The 15,455-nt window shown below is 38.2% G+C and overlaps 1 protein-coding gene across 5 annotated transcripts; it reads right to left on the reverse strand.

Moving 5' to 3' along the window:
• Positions 1-8: 8 nt before the first annotated feature.
• On the reverse strand, positions 9-8,970 carry LOC139776757 (death-associated protein kinase 1). 5 transcript variants are annotated; one of them, XM_071713663.1, is made up of 20 exons: positions 8,773-8,970; positions 8,111-8,189; positions 7,910-8,022; positions 7,669-7,829; positions 7,469-7,589; positions 7,083-7,383; positions 6,692-6,740; positions 6,211-6,327; positions 5,857-6,129; positions 5,587-5,769; positions 5,409-5,523; positions 5,054-5,245; positions 4,718-4,959; positions 3,767-3,856; positions 3,366-3,530; positions 3,067-3,285; positions 2,830-3,009; positions 1,955-2,248; positions 1,536-1,858; positions 9-1,432 (listed from the first exon to the last, which is right to left on the reverse strand). In XM_071713663.1, exons 1-20 carry the CDS (start codon positions 8,810-8,812, stop codon positions 1,270-1,272), a joined length of 3,420 nt encoding a protein of 1,139 aa, XP_071569764.1. In that variant the 5' UTR covers positions 8,813-8,970; the 3' UTR covers positions 9-1,269. The 5 variants fall into 5 exon arrangements, with proteins under 5 accessions (XP_071569764.1, XP_071569763.1, XP_071569765.1 ...); XM_071713662.1 differs by having other exon boundaries at positions 8,770-8,970; XM_071713664.1 differs by having other exon boundaries at positions 8,760-8,969.
• Between the last annotated feature and the right edge of the window lie 6,485 nt (positions 8,971-15,455).

The raw sequence follows: 15,455 nt of genomic DNA on the forward strand, positions 1-15,455 counted from the left end.
CAATTAAATCTAGCGAAAGATATATTTAATAATTTCACCAGTTTATTTTTACAACAGTCTCAGATTATAACATGTAACTTCTTCGTTTAAGCTATTATAAGATGTTGATGAGAAAAGAGAGCTACCCGAATAAAATTCTACAGATGTTTCGATGTGAATGTTTTTACTGTTAATAGTACATACTTCTTAATTAACTGTTACACGTTGGTGAGATCGATTTTCTAGTTGATTCACAGGTATGTAGATAAGTAGACTTTTATAATTGTAAATGTTACTTACAATAAAAAGTAACGCAGTCATGTTACAGAAGAATTAGTTTGACTGTTATACTTTTAGTATATCTCTTTTTCTGAATATCGCATATACTTTTACCATTTTTTTTATATGGCACGCAGTAAAGATGTTGCATAAAGTTCAATAGAAATATGCACCCAACTGTATTCGAATGTACACAGTCGATGTATCCAAAAGTAATAGTAAACTGTGCAAATTGTTGTTTCACTCTTTTTGCGCATATATACATGCTTGATAAATATTTCGAAGTATTGAAAAAGCAGTGCATATTGACATAGACTTTTGGCAAGATGTAATATACATGTGTATATATATACATATACACATATACATGTGTAATACATGTGTATTTGTATATATCAAGATCATATTGGCGTATCAAGAAAAGCACTCAAAACAATATCAGTATCAAATATGATCATATCGCATATTACAATATGTAAATGCATCATTTCCTTGGAATTAACAGCTTCATATAACAAGAAAAATGCAAACTGCACAATAACACAACGCTTATTAATGTAATATTAACCACAGCACAATTCTATCAAGAAATAAAAAGTATTAAGTAATACCACTTTCTGTCTAAATAATTAATACAAATTAAAAGGTGTGAGAAGAAATCGATTTCCATTTACGATAATCATACCACAAATCAATATAGTAATGTGAGTTAACAAGTACTTCATCGGCTAGTAAGTACAAAATAAAAAAATAATAATAAAGAAAAAGAAAGAATATAAAACAAAGTACAAAAAACGTCACGGATCTCCCTTATATCATTCAGCTCGAAGCGCAATGCGATCGATCGTTAAAGTTAAGTTACACATATAAGAACATACACGTACTTAACAAATTAACGTACAATGTACACTGGGCGGAAATAGAAAGACAATGCTATCCATCAAACGTGCGGTGTTTCGGGAAAAAGAACACCTAGAAGGTGCTGATGCGCCATTGATGAGAGCAACATCGTCATCTGGAAAGATTAGACCCTGTCTCAGAGTCGATGGACATCAATAGCACGTAGGTTGGCGTATACGTGAGCAACAGGTGCACGGCGTCCTCGCGATCTAGCGCTCGCAATTGTTGCACCAGCAAACCTACGGTGCATTCCGCACCCGCGCAGTTCAGTAGCCTGTGAATCAAATATGGAATTTTTAGAATACTCAGTTGCGTTACGACCATAGATATACGTCTATGGTTACGACGTAATCGGCATGTTTCAAAAGTTTTTTCACCTCAAAGTTGGACTGTCCACTGTACTATCTAGTTGGGCGACGCGATCCCCCAAACCGAGCCTTACAGCGAGTAAGCACCAATCTCTTCCGTGATGATCAGGTGGATCCAGCATCTGCGCCAGCCGCCGCTGCACAGCAGGCTTAATGTATTTTACAGGTTGCTTCGGCCCGGGAACGCAATTCTCCATCAATGGCAGACCGCAACTTACTATCTCCCACACGGTTTCTTGTCGGTCGTTTAGAGGATTCTTAAGGGTTGCCTCTTCGAGACCTTTGCCAATTAAAGCTGATATAACAGTGGCTGGCGCCCAAGAGTGAACTATCTGCAAATGTATCGATTAAAATAAACACACACAATCACAATTTTTTTATTTTATAATATATAAATCTAAATATGTACTTTTTTAATCTTTACTTACCTCGTCGTATTCTCGAAGCTGGCTAGGACTCAACCAATGCCTCTCGAGTAACATTCCAGGGGCGACTAATTCGATGGTTGTATCCATCGCATCCAGAATCACGCTGAGAAGAGCAAAACACTGCGCACTGGAACCACGCGGACCGCGAACTTGAATTTCCACGCAGCTGTGTTCCTCTTCCTCGAAAGTGATTATACTCTCACAAGGTCCCAAACATAGTTTTGATCCTCGCCACCACTGATACAAATCCGAATTCGATGGATCCCACGTTTGAGTAATTTTTCTCAGTTGCGCCTACAATTTCAGTATTTCAGTATTCTTGCAAGGAGGCACTACGTGCTGCTCTTCACCAATTTCGATAAAACTTACAGCAATGGTAGAAGATACTATCTACCAGTCTACCTAATACATGTAAAATCGTTTTTCTTCTTCGAAGCTGAAACGCTATTCTGTTTCTTCTAAATCAATGAAAAACTAAATAACTGAATAAACAAATAAAAAAAATTAATCGATAAACATTCTCAGATAAAAAACAAAAATTTAAAAAGAAAAATTTCCGGTATTAGCCGTACGCGAGCTAGAGTGTTTTACGGAACACTAATTTAAAGCTCTAGTCGCTGAGCCATAACAGCTTAACATTATTCATCGTTAAAGTGTCATATCAGGGGAAGGATCCACTTTTAACTACTTATAACTCAGCTTCGAAGATCCATTCAGAAAGACGGCTTTATATCTGTTAATTAGGTAGTATCTTCTATCATTGCTGTAAATTTTATCGAAATCAGTGAAGAGAAGCGCATAGTGTTCCCGTTAGTATTCTAGTACTTTCAATATTCTTCTACTGTCACATTTTCTTTATTATAAAGATTGATTACCTGTAAGTGCGTAAATATAGCAGTTAAATGGTATAAAGGCGCTTCTTCTGGACAAAGGCGTAAACCAGTGTGAGGTAACGCGTTGGAACATGGTTTCCACGGTTCCCATAAACCCGGTAGACGCTCTACAAGGTTTAAACACGGTATCTCGTACTCCACTTCGTCGTCATCCACTTCGCACTAAAATTTAATAATCAAATAATAATCGATCAATTAATCAGATTTCCTAAAACATACCGGAACGCATAAATTGACTGCTTGTAAAGCTTGCAGAGCTTGAGCGGCAGGGCACGGACATCGTGCTTGAAAATCTTCTAAGGTGTAAACACCGGTGGTTCGACCGCCCAATCGTCCTCTTTGATCGGGGCTTAATTGCCAATTTAGCACATCTTGCCAAAACCATTCGGGACTAAGTACTATCAGGTTTCCAGGTAAAAGAATGCATTCCCCCAAGTTCTGTAATTTAATATAAATACTTGTTATTAGAGAAAAAAGTAACATCTTATAAATTAAATTGGAATTAATAAACTACAAACCTGTAACTGTAATCCGAGATGTCTGCAATGTTCCAAACATACTAAAGGATTGATCTTTCGAACCTCGTTCAGAAATTCTTCCTGAGTAAGCATTAACGGAGGCACTTCTAATGACTGCATGTACGACCTCCATGCTTCGGCGAGACCAGTCCACACTAAGGCGCTCTATAATACGTAATTAATATCCATAGTAATAGAATTCTATCTTTATCCCAATATCACATTGATGCAGAAAATATATACAAGAGAGAGAATCTCTTTTATTCTTTTTAAGATAGATAATATAGTGCATGTATGTATACATGGGAGAAAGCATTAGTGCAACTATTGAACCAAAGTACAGTTTCAGTTTATACACATCATTCAGAATTATTTAAAGGAATTGAGAGAAGTATTTCGACCTGTTTATCAAGATTCGCCAGGGGCACGTATGTAGCCGCAGCACGCGGCGCGTCACGTCGGAGAATACTTTCTGCAACTTCCGGTCCATCCTACATCATGCATTGCATGCATTAAGGCTTGTTAATAAACATTAATGGCCAAATAACCAGCAACTAAAACATATGTTCTTAATAAATTCGATTCAATGTGATATATATATATATATATATACACATATATATCACATGATATCGGATCTTTTTATTGGAAATGGTGCGCTCAATCAATCAAACATCGCAAATAATTGAATGTCGTCGAAAGTCACGAGACACAGAAGGTACTTTCAATATTTTCAATTATTTGTACATATATCAAATCAACCATGCATCATGGATGTTAGAGGAAAATCATATAAGTGATTATAGAAATTGTCGCATTGCCTCCGTTGAGGGTCAATGCCTGATTCGACAATATATTGACACTGTAAATTTCGAAATTGATGAATGAATTATACAAACAACAGCGTAATGAGGTAAATCATTATTGATCAGAACCGTTTCACGAAAGGGTTAATGAGCACATTTATTACATGCTGTACAAATTTGTACAATTTCCTGCGGAAATGTGATTATTTACATAAGGTTGCGTTAGTTACAATTGCTTGTATCAACAGGCTGCAGAATCAAACGGTTCTGTTCGCATATATTTAGTATCAAGCATACTGATATCATGCATTTACTGATATATATTTCGAAGTGGATTAAAGATATGTATAATATCGATGGTAAAGATATAAAATCAGAAGAGATTACAAATTGGCATCAGAAAAAGATTTGCTGAATTCGTGATTGCTCGCCAATTTTTATTTATGCATAGACAAGTGAATGATGAGAAATATAATATCTCTTCTAATGTTATAGATGAAATATGATAAATTTATAATTTTACAAAGAATATAATCATCATTTTACCTCGAGAAATTCCATCCTCGCATTATTTAAATAAGATCTGAGGAGTTTCAGGCCAGGACTAGAAGGATTAGTTGCGTCTAATGCTACCATTTGAGGTTCTTCTCCTAAAATTGATGTAAAGTCTTTCAGAAATGGCAAGAGTGGTGCGAGTAGATTGCCGCCGTTAGAATTCGGAGCTAAAGGTTCTGGTGCGTAAGTACCGACTAAGATTACTTTTACGTCGTTGCATTTGCCACCAAATCCTTTAATAAAAGAGGCAAAAATTAAAATTACGAAATTTATCCATAAAAATTAATTAATTACAATACAAAAGATTCGAACACAACAGTATCTTACCAACATTAGTCGGATTAATACGATCCAAAATAAATTGCAGCCAGAATTTTATCTGCTGAAGTTGAACGGTCAGTGGTTCTCTCAAACTGACTGTAATAAGATGCACTGCTGGTTGCTGGAATGTAAGTACGTAATGATAAGACGCCAGAAACTCTTCGCGTCCACATAACTCCCAAAAGACGCATTCGCCACCTGGTCAATTAAATACATCCATATGACATATTTAAGTTTTAAAACAATCTATCACATTAAATATTTAAAAATACATATTACAAAAGTGTTCAATCTCTATTACATTACCATAACTCCATATATTTGTGTTAAATTAAGTAATAATTAAGTATAATTCGCTCACCTACATTACCGCGACTCCACTCTACTCCCTGAGTACCTTCATACTCACTATCGCTGTACTCAAAACTGAGAGACCCGTGTTTACTCGTCACGTCGAGTTCGATACTTGGTTCTCTCTACATATCAATAATTTTTATTATTTATTTATCATTTATTACATTTTTATCGCATGCACCTACCTTAGCGCTACAATTCTGGCTTCTCGACCTTCGAAAGAAGCCAAAACTAAATAGTCCAGATTTTAAAGAATTGATTAATGATGTTTTTCCAGAGGCGCAATGCCCGAGCAGTCTTATATGCAGCCGGTCTATCGGTCTGTGTGTCGGTTGCAGCTGACGAATGTAATTTTCGCGCTGATTCAACTAAAAATGATTTAAAACAAGATTCGACTTTCGCATAATTCTTCCAAACGTGGAAAGCATTGTGTATTGTAAAATATAAGAACTTACATTTCTCAATTTATCTAATAAATTTGCGATCTCCGGATGTCCATACTTAATCGCCGTGACGTCCGCTCGGATCCCTCGATTTGTTTTATCAACGTCGCAACCAGCAAGGCACAAATGTCTGACAAGATTAATATGTCCGTGACGAGCAGCTACATGTAACGCCGTGAGACCTTGTTTATTCGGTGTATCTAGATCAATTCCGCTCTCTATCAGCAAAATCGTTATTCCCTCGTCGCCAATCTCACAGGCGATATGCAAAAGAGTGTCTTCTTTCTGAAACAGGAACGTGCAACCATTTTATTCGGATTATCATTCGGTACGCAATATTAGCAAAATGAATAAAAGATGTCTTACAGAGTCTTTCATATTTAATGGAGCACCCTGTAACAGTAACTGAGAGACAGCCTCAACACAGCCACGCTTCACAGCACTGATCATTGCTCCACCGAGACCTTGAGGAGCTTCAGATTCCTGTGTATAAAGAGAATAAAATTTTTATCGATATAATGCAACTGTAATTTCTTTGAAATTATAAAATAATTTTGCATTATCTTTTGTTGCGCGCAGCATGCATAAAATTAAAAAAAAATATTTTTTTTCAATAACCAAGGTATATATGTATGTACAATAAAAAAAATTGCGTACTGTTTTTGATTTAGTAATATATATTGTATGTAAAAAAATAATTCGTATATATCTAATATACGATATAACTGTACAACGGATTGAAATAGAAGTTGGTCAAAAAATGAATAAAATTAATTAAATAATACATTAAAACAGAATGTATAATCGCAATGTTTTTGAACAATGTGAGTCATTTTCAGGAACACACCGTGAGAATCCAGGGATGTTTAAGGCACGATTCAGCATTTCCTCTCTCCCTAAAATAAAAAAATAATTTTGTTTTCTCGAATTAAAGTAAATGTACCAATGCCTGGACATGTCAGTGGACATGTACCTATGTCTTGACACCTTTATCATTTTAGTTGTTAAATAAGTATAACGCGAATTAAAATGAAAGATAAAAATAGTTTTAATGTATTTTGAAACTTTAGTTATAGCATCCAAACGTTAATTTTCGTTTATACTTATTTAAGAACTAAAATGATAAAGGTGTCCAGACATAAGTACGTGTCCTCTGACTGTCCAGGCATTGTTACATTTATATATTTATTAATAATAAGTTAATAAGTTCACAAATTTATAATTCTCCTGCAACTTACTTTGGATCCTTGATCAACAAGGATCGTATAAAGTCTTTGGCAATCTCGGACACATTACTGAAATATTCATTGTCAAATTGGTATTGGCAAGCAGCAACGTTTGCGTATGTCTCTTGCTTATCCTCGCCTAAAAATGGTGAAGCTCCGCTCAGAAGAATATACGTTAATACACCAACAGCCCAAAGATCAGTTCCCAAGCTAAGTGGTTCGTAATTTACTATTTCCGGTGCCACAAATTCAGGCGTGCCAAACAGTGCTCTGTGTTCTGAACCAGGTACCAGTCGATGCGATAGACCTAAATCTGTAGAACAATAGTACTGAAATTAATGACTAGTAAAATTATATTAATGATTTATCTATTTAACACAAAGCATTGCAAACATTACCTATCAGCTTAATGCTAGGCATCGGTGGTGGTGACGACAGTAGAATATTCTCAGGCTTAATATCCAGATGAGCAACTTGGTGGGAATGTAAATGATTAAGTGCCATTAAAACTTGGCGCACCTTGGAAAGGATATAGATTAGAAATTATTCCCAGAACATTTATTAATGTATTTACTTTAATCGTAATGTATTTACGTACCACATGAGCAGCTTCTGCTTCACCGGACGGAGTCCAATGAAATAATTCGCCTCCCGTAATCAATTCCAGAAGCAACACCACTGTTGTTCCTGTGTCTATTACTTTGTATAATGAAACAATGTTAGGATGTCTTAATCGAGCCAAAAGACCAGCTTCTCGTGCTGAAAAAAATTACCATATTAGAGTATTTTCAGAATAAGAGTATCAGCAATGTATTAGGTATAGCTAAAGAAAATACTACCAATGTCAGCAGCAGCCACACCTCTGGCAACTCGCCTCTTTCGCATAATTTTTGCGGCGTATAATGCTCCAGTTTTTATTTCTTGACATTTTCGTACAATAGCAAATTGACCCCTGTATTTTACAAGATAGCAAAAATCATTGAACGTTAAAGAAAAACTTCAATAAAAGGAAAATCAGTTAGAAGTGTAACAGCGCTTACTTGCCAATCTCTTCAAGCAGCTGATAGTTTTTTTCAATCGGTTCATGGTGGACCTCCATTAAAGTGCTCCACACAGGATCTGAGCAATAAACATAACGTTATTGCATGGTTTGAAATGAAAAATTAATTAAACTTATATATCAATATTATATCAGCTGTCGTTCTAAATTAAAAATATTCTCATCTACACAATCTATACACCGATAAACAAATTTTAAAATGTGCACATAACATTAACATTAATTTGCTATGCAATATCCAACATTTTTCAAATAATAACAAAAGTTAAGTCAAACGCGACGGTACAATTATGTTCCAGACAATTTAATGGGGGCAAATGCAGGTGCCGGTCCTCGATATTGCACACCGGTACAACGGTGCAACGTCAACACGCCGCAAAAATTAGCTCGCAACGACAGTCGGACAGTGATGCACAGATCCGAACGGACGCGGACGATCGATGGACGTCAGCGATCAACAATTGGACGTCGCGATTTACGACGGTCAAAACCCACGATCCCCAACAACATGTTTGAAGCGAAGCCTAGTCGCCCGTTGTCAAATTCCGTAACGACGGTCCCCTCTCCCTCCCGCTACCCTCTTGCTAATGAGATGCGACGGAGAGCGTGAAGACAAGTCGATTTCTTACTACTGCTTACTACCGTTAGACGTTTCCAGCTGGCGAGACGTGCCCGGCATCATCTCCCGATCGTGCTCATCGTTCGGTCGACGATCAATCCGGACAGCTTCAAACCTCGCAAGTAGCCGTTATGGAAATCGCGCTGCGTCCGACGGCCAGGACGGCCTTCACCCATGCCGGCCGCCCCACACACATAATCGATATGCCTTATGTCGCGTGGAACGCCATCTCCCTACTGCTTCCTACTTACCACCGAGCCGACCGGGCGCCGGCAGAGAGAGCAGCAGCCTGGAGCGACTGGAGTTATCGGAAATAAGTTGGCGCTGGAAGTTTATATTTTTTAATAAACAATAGCTTAAACGATAACCTCCTTAATTGCTCCTTTAGAATCAAGAATTGCTCCCGTTTTAAAATTAATATTTTTTAAAATATTTACAAAAAACGTAAAATTTATAAAAACATATTTTTAATAACTTTGTGCAACTAAATCCAGCATAAAATGATTGCTCCTTGACTGCTCCTTATTGCTCCATTATTACTTTAATAATTTATTGCATTTTTATTAAAAAATTAACAAATTTATTATTTTACAAGTGTGATAACTTTTATAATACAATTTATTTATGCCTTTCAGGGTAATGGGCAACTTCACTACTTCGAAACTGTATTCGTCAAGAGATTATTTTTTCAAGTGTAAATCTAATTAATAATCATAAGATCCATAAATAACCTTCCACAATAGTGTCACTATAGTGACATTGTGCCAAACAAGTCATAAATTTAATAGATGTTTCGTAATGCGTGTTTCGTTGTAATATATATGTAATGTGTAATCGGTAGAGATTTTTCCATGTAACGGTAACACTGTTTTAAAATAAAACAGATAAAATTAGATTTACACATCATCATCATAGACAGACGTCAAGAATTATATAAAACTAATAAAGTACAGAAATTAAAAGAATCAGAACTATGTAAAAAAATTATAAGGAACTTGCACATTGCTTCTTTATCATTACAGATCGCTCTTCTTCAGAGTCAGCTTGTTTTTAAGTTACAGCAACATAATTATTAACATAAAATAGTATGGCTTCTTCAGATGGGCTAAATATTTAAATTATTAAAACAACTATCTGATGTTCTTTGTTTATTAATATTGATGTCAATAGATTTCATCTCGATTACACTGATGCTGTTGATACAATATCAGACATAGAGGAAGCTTTATGAGCGAAATAAAATAATGAAGTGCAAGTGCAAGTTTCTAATTTGTACACTTTTTTTACCAATATTCTTTTAATAATACTCTATAAAAAAATTACATGTATAACTCATACACTTTTAAAGCAGAAATCAGTAACCCCTTCACACCGATTCTCTGCAAATTTAATACCAACCTCCTTTTAATAATACTTTATAAAAAAGGAAAAAAACGATACTTTCAATTTAAATAAAAATTTGACATTTTCTGAGAGAGAGAATCGATAGAAGGTCAAAATTGACAATTTTTTTATATCTCTGTCTATTGGCAATTTTTCTAATTCTATTATATTCTTCAGACATTTCTACCTCTATTTCATATATGTATAATTCTTTAAGATTTAGTTGATTAGACCTAGTTTTATACGCGATCAATGGTCCATATACGAGGTTTACGAAAACAAAGCTTCCTTTATCACTACGAGGAGTACGAGGAAGCAAAAATTAAGTTAAATTTGAGTTTACCGTTCGTTGTTAAGTGGTTTTGACGTACATTCTAAGTATAGATTTTAATTTTTATAAGAATACGCCGGTATTTGTTTATAAATTTGATTGTTGAAACTTTTAAGAGAAATTACAATTTTTTAACATCTCACGGTTGATTCAACATCTATCCATATTTCTAACAAAGTATTTCTAAAAAGTCTTCTAAAATCCATTCAATATTTAAAAACTTCTTTACTTATATATATTCTTTATATTTATTTATACCCATTAATTTCTTATTATTTTCTTAAAGAGAAAGGAACACATGTAAGCAAATATAATTTTATAGAAGAGCGTTTTATATATTAAACTGAATTTAATTTTTACTGTGTGTCTATTTAATTTTACTATTCTTAATTGTCATGTGTGAGCGTGTGTTTTAGCATAAATTTAAAATTTGTACTGGGATAAACAAAGATAGAACTGTACAATCTGGTAGTTAGGCAAATTTCAATGACATCCATATTTACATAAATTCCCGATAAATAAGTCATGCTTCTCTTTTTGACCTGTGTGAACAGTATTTCAAACGCTTATTGTTGAGTTCTGTATCACATTTAGGAATGGACACCCTGCCACACAAGACGGATATAATGGACTCCAAAGAGTTGTGGTATTACTTTGAAGATATAAAAGATGAGTTGGCAGTGTGCAATCTTTGTGAAGAAAGACTTCGGGGTTCAGCGGGATACAAATAATAAACAATTTAAAAACTCACTTAAAGACAACCTATAATATATCTAATAATATAAAGCCCACCGTGCCGTACAACGTACGGCATTATTATATGAGATCGAATGATGGTTTACAATGCAACGAATGTGGTAGACTAGCTAATTACTTATGTAAAATCTTCCAAGAACCTCACAAGACATTTAAATGAACAACATCCCTGTTGGAGAGATAAGTAAGTACATATTCAAAAACTTATTAAAATACCAAAAATTCTAAAATAAATGTAGTAATAAAACAATTAATATCTAAAAGACAATTGAATTTTCAACAGAGAAAAACCGAAATTACAATTAGTGAAAACCCGGGATATGTACAATTATCTCGAACCTGATCGACGAATGTGCAACATAAAGCATTGTAAAAAAAACATTTGGTTTGACTCGAAGTGCCCGATTGAAGTATATTACAGAAGGCACCTATTTTATACACACAATATTCAAGAAAAAGATTGGACGACGGAATTACCTGACGACATACGGAAATATTACAAGAAATTTCTTTCAGGAACCTACACACCATCCATCCTTTGTGAAGTTAATTATACTTTCACAAATATTGCAGCCACCGTGTAGCGTGACTATAGTCCAGCGTGCTGAATGTTAGGGAGAGGGGTTTTAGTGGGTGCAAGCCCCACATAACCCGGCGGCCGGGGCCGGACATGCGCGTGGCATTTCCCCTCTTCCGCGTAAACAAAAAAAAAATATTGCAGCTAGTGGTAGCACACAAATGCAGCGGTCGTTGCCGGTCCAGATGCCGAATCCCAGCGGCACGGTATCAAATGTCATTCCGATGAATCATTGGACAGCTACAAGTTGTAGTTGTCCAATGATTCATCGTAATGACATTTGATACCGTGCCGCTGGGATTCGGCATCTGGACCGGCAACGACCGCTGCATTTGTGTGCTACCACTAGCTGCAATATTTGTGACAAAGCAAGCCTGCAATATTTGTGACAAAGCAAGCCTGCAGACACCGACTCGGTGTCTGCAGGCAATTATTATTGACCCAAAACTTCCAAGCTCCCCAAGCTTGACGACCAATTTCAAATTTAATGTCTTCTCCGAAAGATAGCCCAGTTTCTCCGCACGAGCCCCACTCGTGCGGAGGGTGCAGTTTGGAATATAAAAATTCCTGTGATCAGGTGGACTCGAACCCGGTTTCTCGGGGTTACGAGTCTGGCGCTTTACCACAAGACCACACTGCCACCCCAATGAATACGGACGAGGAAGAAGGCGATAGGAAGAAGGGAGAGTAAGAGGAATGGATGATAGAAGGGAGAGAGGAAGGGTGATAGAGAGAGAGAAGCGTTAAGGGAGAGGGAGGGGAGGAGGAGAAGGAAACAAGATAGTATAGGATTAATACAGTTATTTTTCAGAGTGAAAGTAGAATAAGAAAGAAGGAAGGCATCGAACACGATTGGCTCGCGAGTCGAGCCCCCGAATCCGGCCAATCACGTTTGGCCGCTCTGAGCCGCCCCGCAAGCGGTCGCGGCGGCGCGACGCCTACATACCGAATACGCGTGACCGTTGAACTTGAGAGCGGCGACAGCGGCGTACGTTCAAAATCACCGCGCGGCCGATCCAACCGATTGTTTTTGCCGGCGAGCGGCGTTGCCAGTGATTTTCATCAACCCTCGGAGTACCGTTCCCTGCGGAAGTCATTCAGATTATTTCAGATATCATTCTCCCGGTGAATATCACACACGTAAGTGACGTAAGTTGTTCGTGCTCCGCGCGCCCTTTGTCGCGCTCGCGCTCGTTCCTGCGATTGGCACTCTTGCCTCCTGCTCCGCGCTTCGCGGGCCGCGGAAATAATCGACGCGCTCAACAAGTGCATCTTTGCAAGTGTATCAAGTGTTTCTCGGCCCTGGCGAAAATAGAAAGTTTCATAAGCGTTTGTTAAGCGTTTACGTGAGCGTTTGCGGGAGTTTGTTGAGCGTTTAGAATCGGTCAGTAAAACGTTTAAAAAGCAGAAATTGCAACGTTTTAGCGTTTGAAAGACGTTTGTAAAGCGTTTTGAAAGTTTGCACAGCATTTTCACAGCGTTTGCACAGCGTTTACGGGAGTTTGTTGAGCGTTTGAAAACGGCCAGTAATCCGTTTGAAAAGCGTTTGAAAAGCGGAAATTGCATCGCTTTAGGGTTCTTCTTGCGGTCGAAGAATAATTAACTGTGATTGGCCAATTCTTACGACTTACGACCTACAATACATCCATTGTAGACCGGGCCTAAAACATTTAGAGATCCTCTGTTAATAAGTCGAAAGCGTTTGCTTTCATCATTGGAAACTGCGTGCAGCCTCTATTGAGCGTTTAACAGGCGTTTACTCTTGTCGTTAGAAGAAACGGCGGAAAGAGCGTTAAATGTTAAAATCTGCTTTTCGCCTCGCAGAGGGTCTGCTTATATTCGCGGCTGGATGTATTTTAAATGCGAGAAAGATGCGCTGCCTAGCGGCATTGTTAGAAGAACGTTTGTTGAACGGAAGGAAAACGCTTGTCTTACGGCGCCGGATAAAGCGTTTCTTAAGCGTTCTCAAACCGTTTGCACAAACGCCCTACAATTCGCCGCATTAGAAGAGCATTTGCTGAGCAAAGGGAAAACGCTTGTCTTACGGCGTTGGGAAAAGCGTTTGATAAACGTTTGTAAAGTCTGACAGCAAACTCTCTATACGAAGTTGTATCAGCGTTCACTAAGCGTTCTCTGAAAAGCGTTGGCTTAGCATTACAGAATTTTCACGAAACGTTTTATACAGCGTTTGATAAGCGTTCGCCGCGATATTTGATAACGCCGTGATATACATCGCCCATTCGTAAGTGTTTTATAATCTCGTATATATTTCGCGTCGCGTAAAGTTAACGGCCGGCAGTCACGAATCTTTGTCGTACAAATTAATAATATATATATTAAATAATGCAGTTTTATTTTCGCCAGATTTACGAGTTCGATACATACTGCGCGTGCGATATTTAATTTCAATAGCGTATCTTTGATTAACTAACTGCGTGTCATCTTTATTACTAACCATGCATCCGCTCGACTCGCGTAGTATCGCACCAAGTTGCCGACATTCCGACATATATATCTTGGAACATTTCGTCGCCATTAACGCAACGCGGTGATGAACGCGGAACGAATCGGGGCAATCGGCGTCACGACTCTTTCGAATTTACACGAAAAATCTATGTTAGAAATTGTTAAGATATTTCGGGAAGTGATATCGGGACTGGCACGCGGCCTCGTTGTTGTTTTTTGTACGCGGCACACTTTGTTCACGCGAAAACTGCACCGTGCGAGAAATCACGTGCAACCATGCATGAATGAAAAGGAATAAGAAACTTGAGGGACATCGGACGTTACCAAAATGGTTATTAATTATTATTTATTGTTAGCTGCTGCGTACACGGAAAAAAAGACTTGGTTGAGATAACAAAAAAAATGGTCGCCTCGACCAAGTGCCTTGATTATATATGCGCCAGCTGATATCTTGGTCACATATACCAACGGCACTTGGTTATACTGCCATAGTTGGAGCAACCATAGTACTTAGTTATACTGCCGTAGTTGGAGCAACCATAGTACTTGGTTGGACCATCCAAAAGAAATTGGTAACACACATCGGTGATATCCCTTTCTTCCGTTCGTCCGCGACGACGGCGGCGATGGTGACGATGACGACGACGACGACGACGACGAAGATTCGCGCGGTCGGTGCACCGACCGCGCGAATCTTCGTCGTCGTCGTCGTCGTCGTCATCGTCACCATCGCCGCCGTCGTCGCAGACGAACGGAAGAAAGGGAAGCACTCATGTCAAAAGTCTTCGATTGCGGCGATGCAACCGGCGATCGCGGGACGGTAACCACGACGATGATGATGACGGTGACAATGACGGCGCGCTGGAAAACGTCGACGAGCCCCTCGGGGCTCGCGAGCGTCGCCGGGAATCCGGGACGTAGATTCTCCGCTGGCCGCCGCGCGTTGAAGGTTAGATTAGGTTGGTGAAGGACTTCGCGGGTCCGCCGGCGATTCCCGCCGCGCTTCCGTTCTCCAAGATACCGTTTGCGTTTCACCGCGACCGATACCCGCACACGACGCCGATGAGAAAAATCGTCAACGACGACGCAACGACAGGTCGAACGACATCCGCGTAATGTCAGCACGTTCAGTCTTCGACTGCAGTGCAGCCATGCTGCCATGGCTTAATTCACCAAGAACTTGGTTAAACTAG

Source organism: Temnothorax nylanderi, unplaced genomic scaffold (assembly GCF_030848795.1).
Source record: "Temnothorax nylanderi isolate EJ_2023f unplaced genomic scaffold, tnyl_v1.0 TNYL_tig0127_pilon, whole genome shotgun sequence".
NCBI classification, from domain to species: domain Eukaryota; kingdom Metazoa; phylum Arthropoda; class Insecta; order Hymenoptera; family Formicidae; genus Temnothorax; species Temnothorax nylanderi.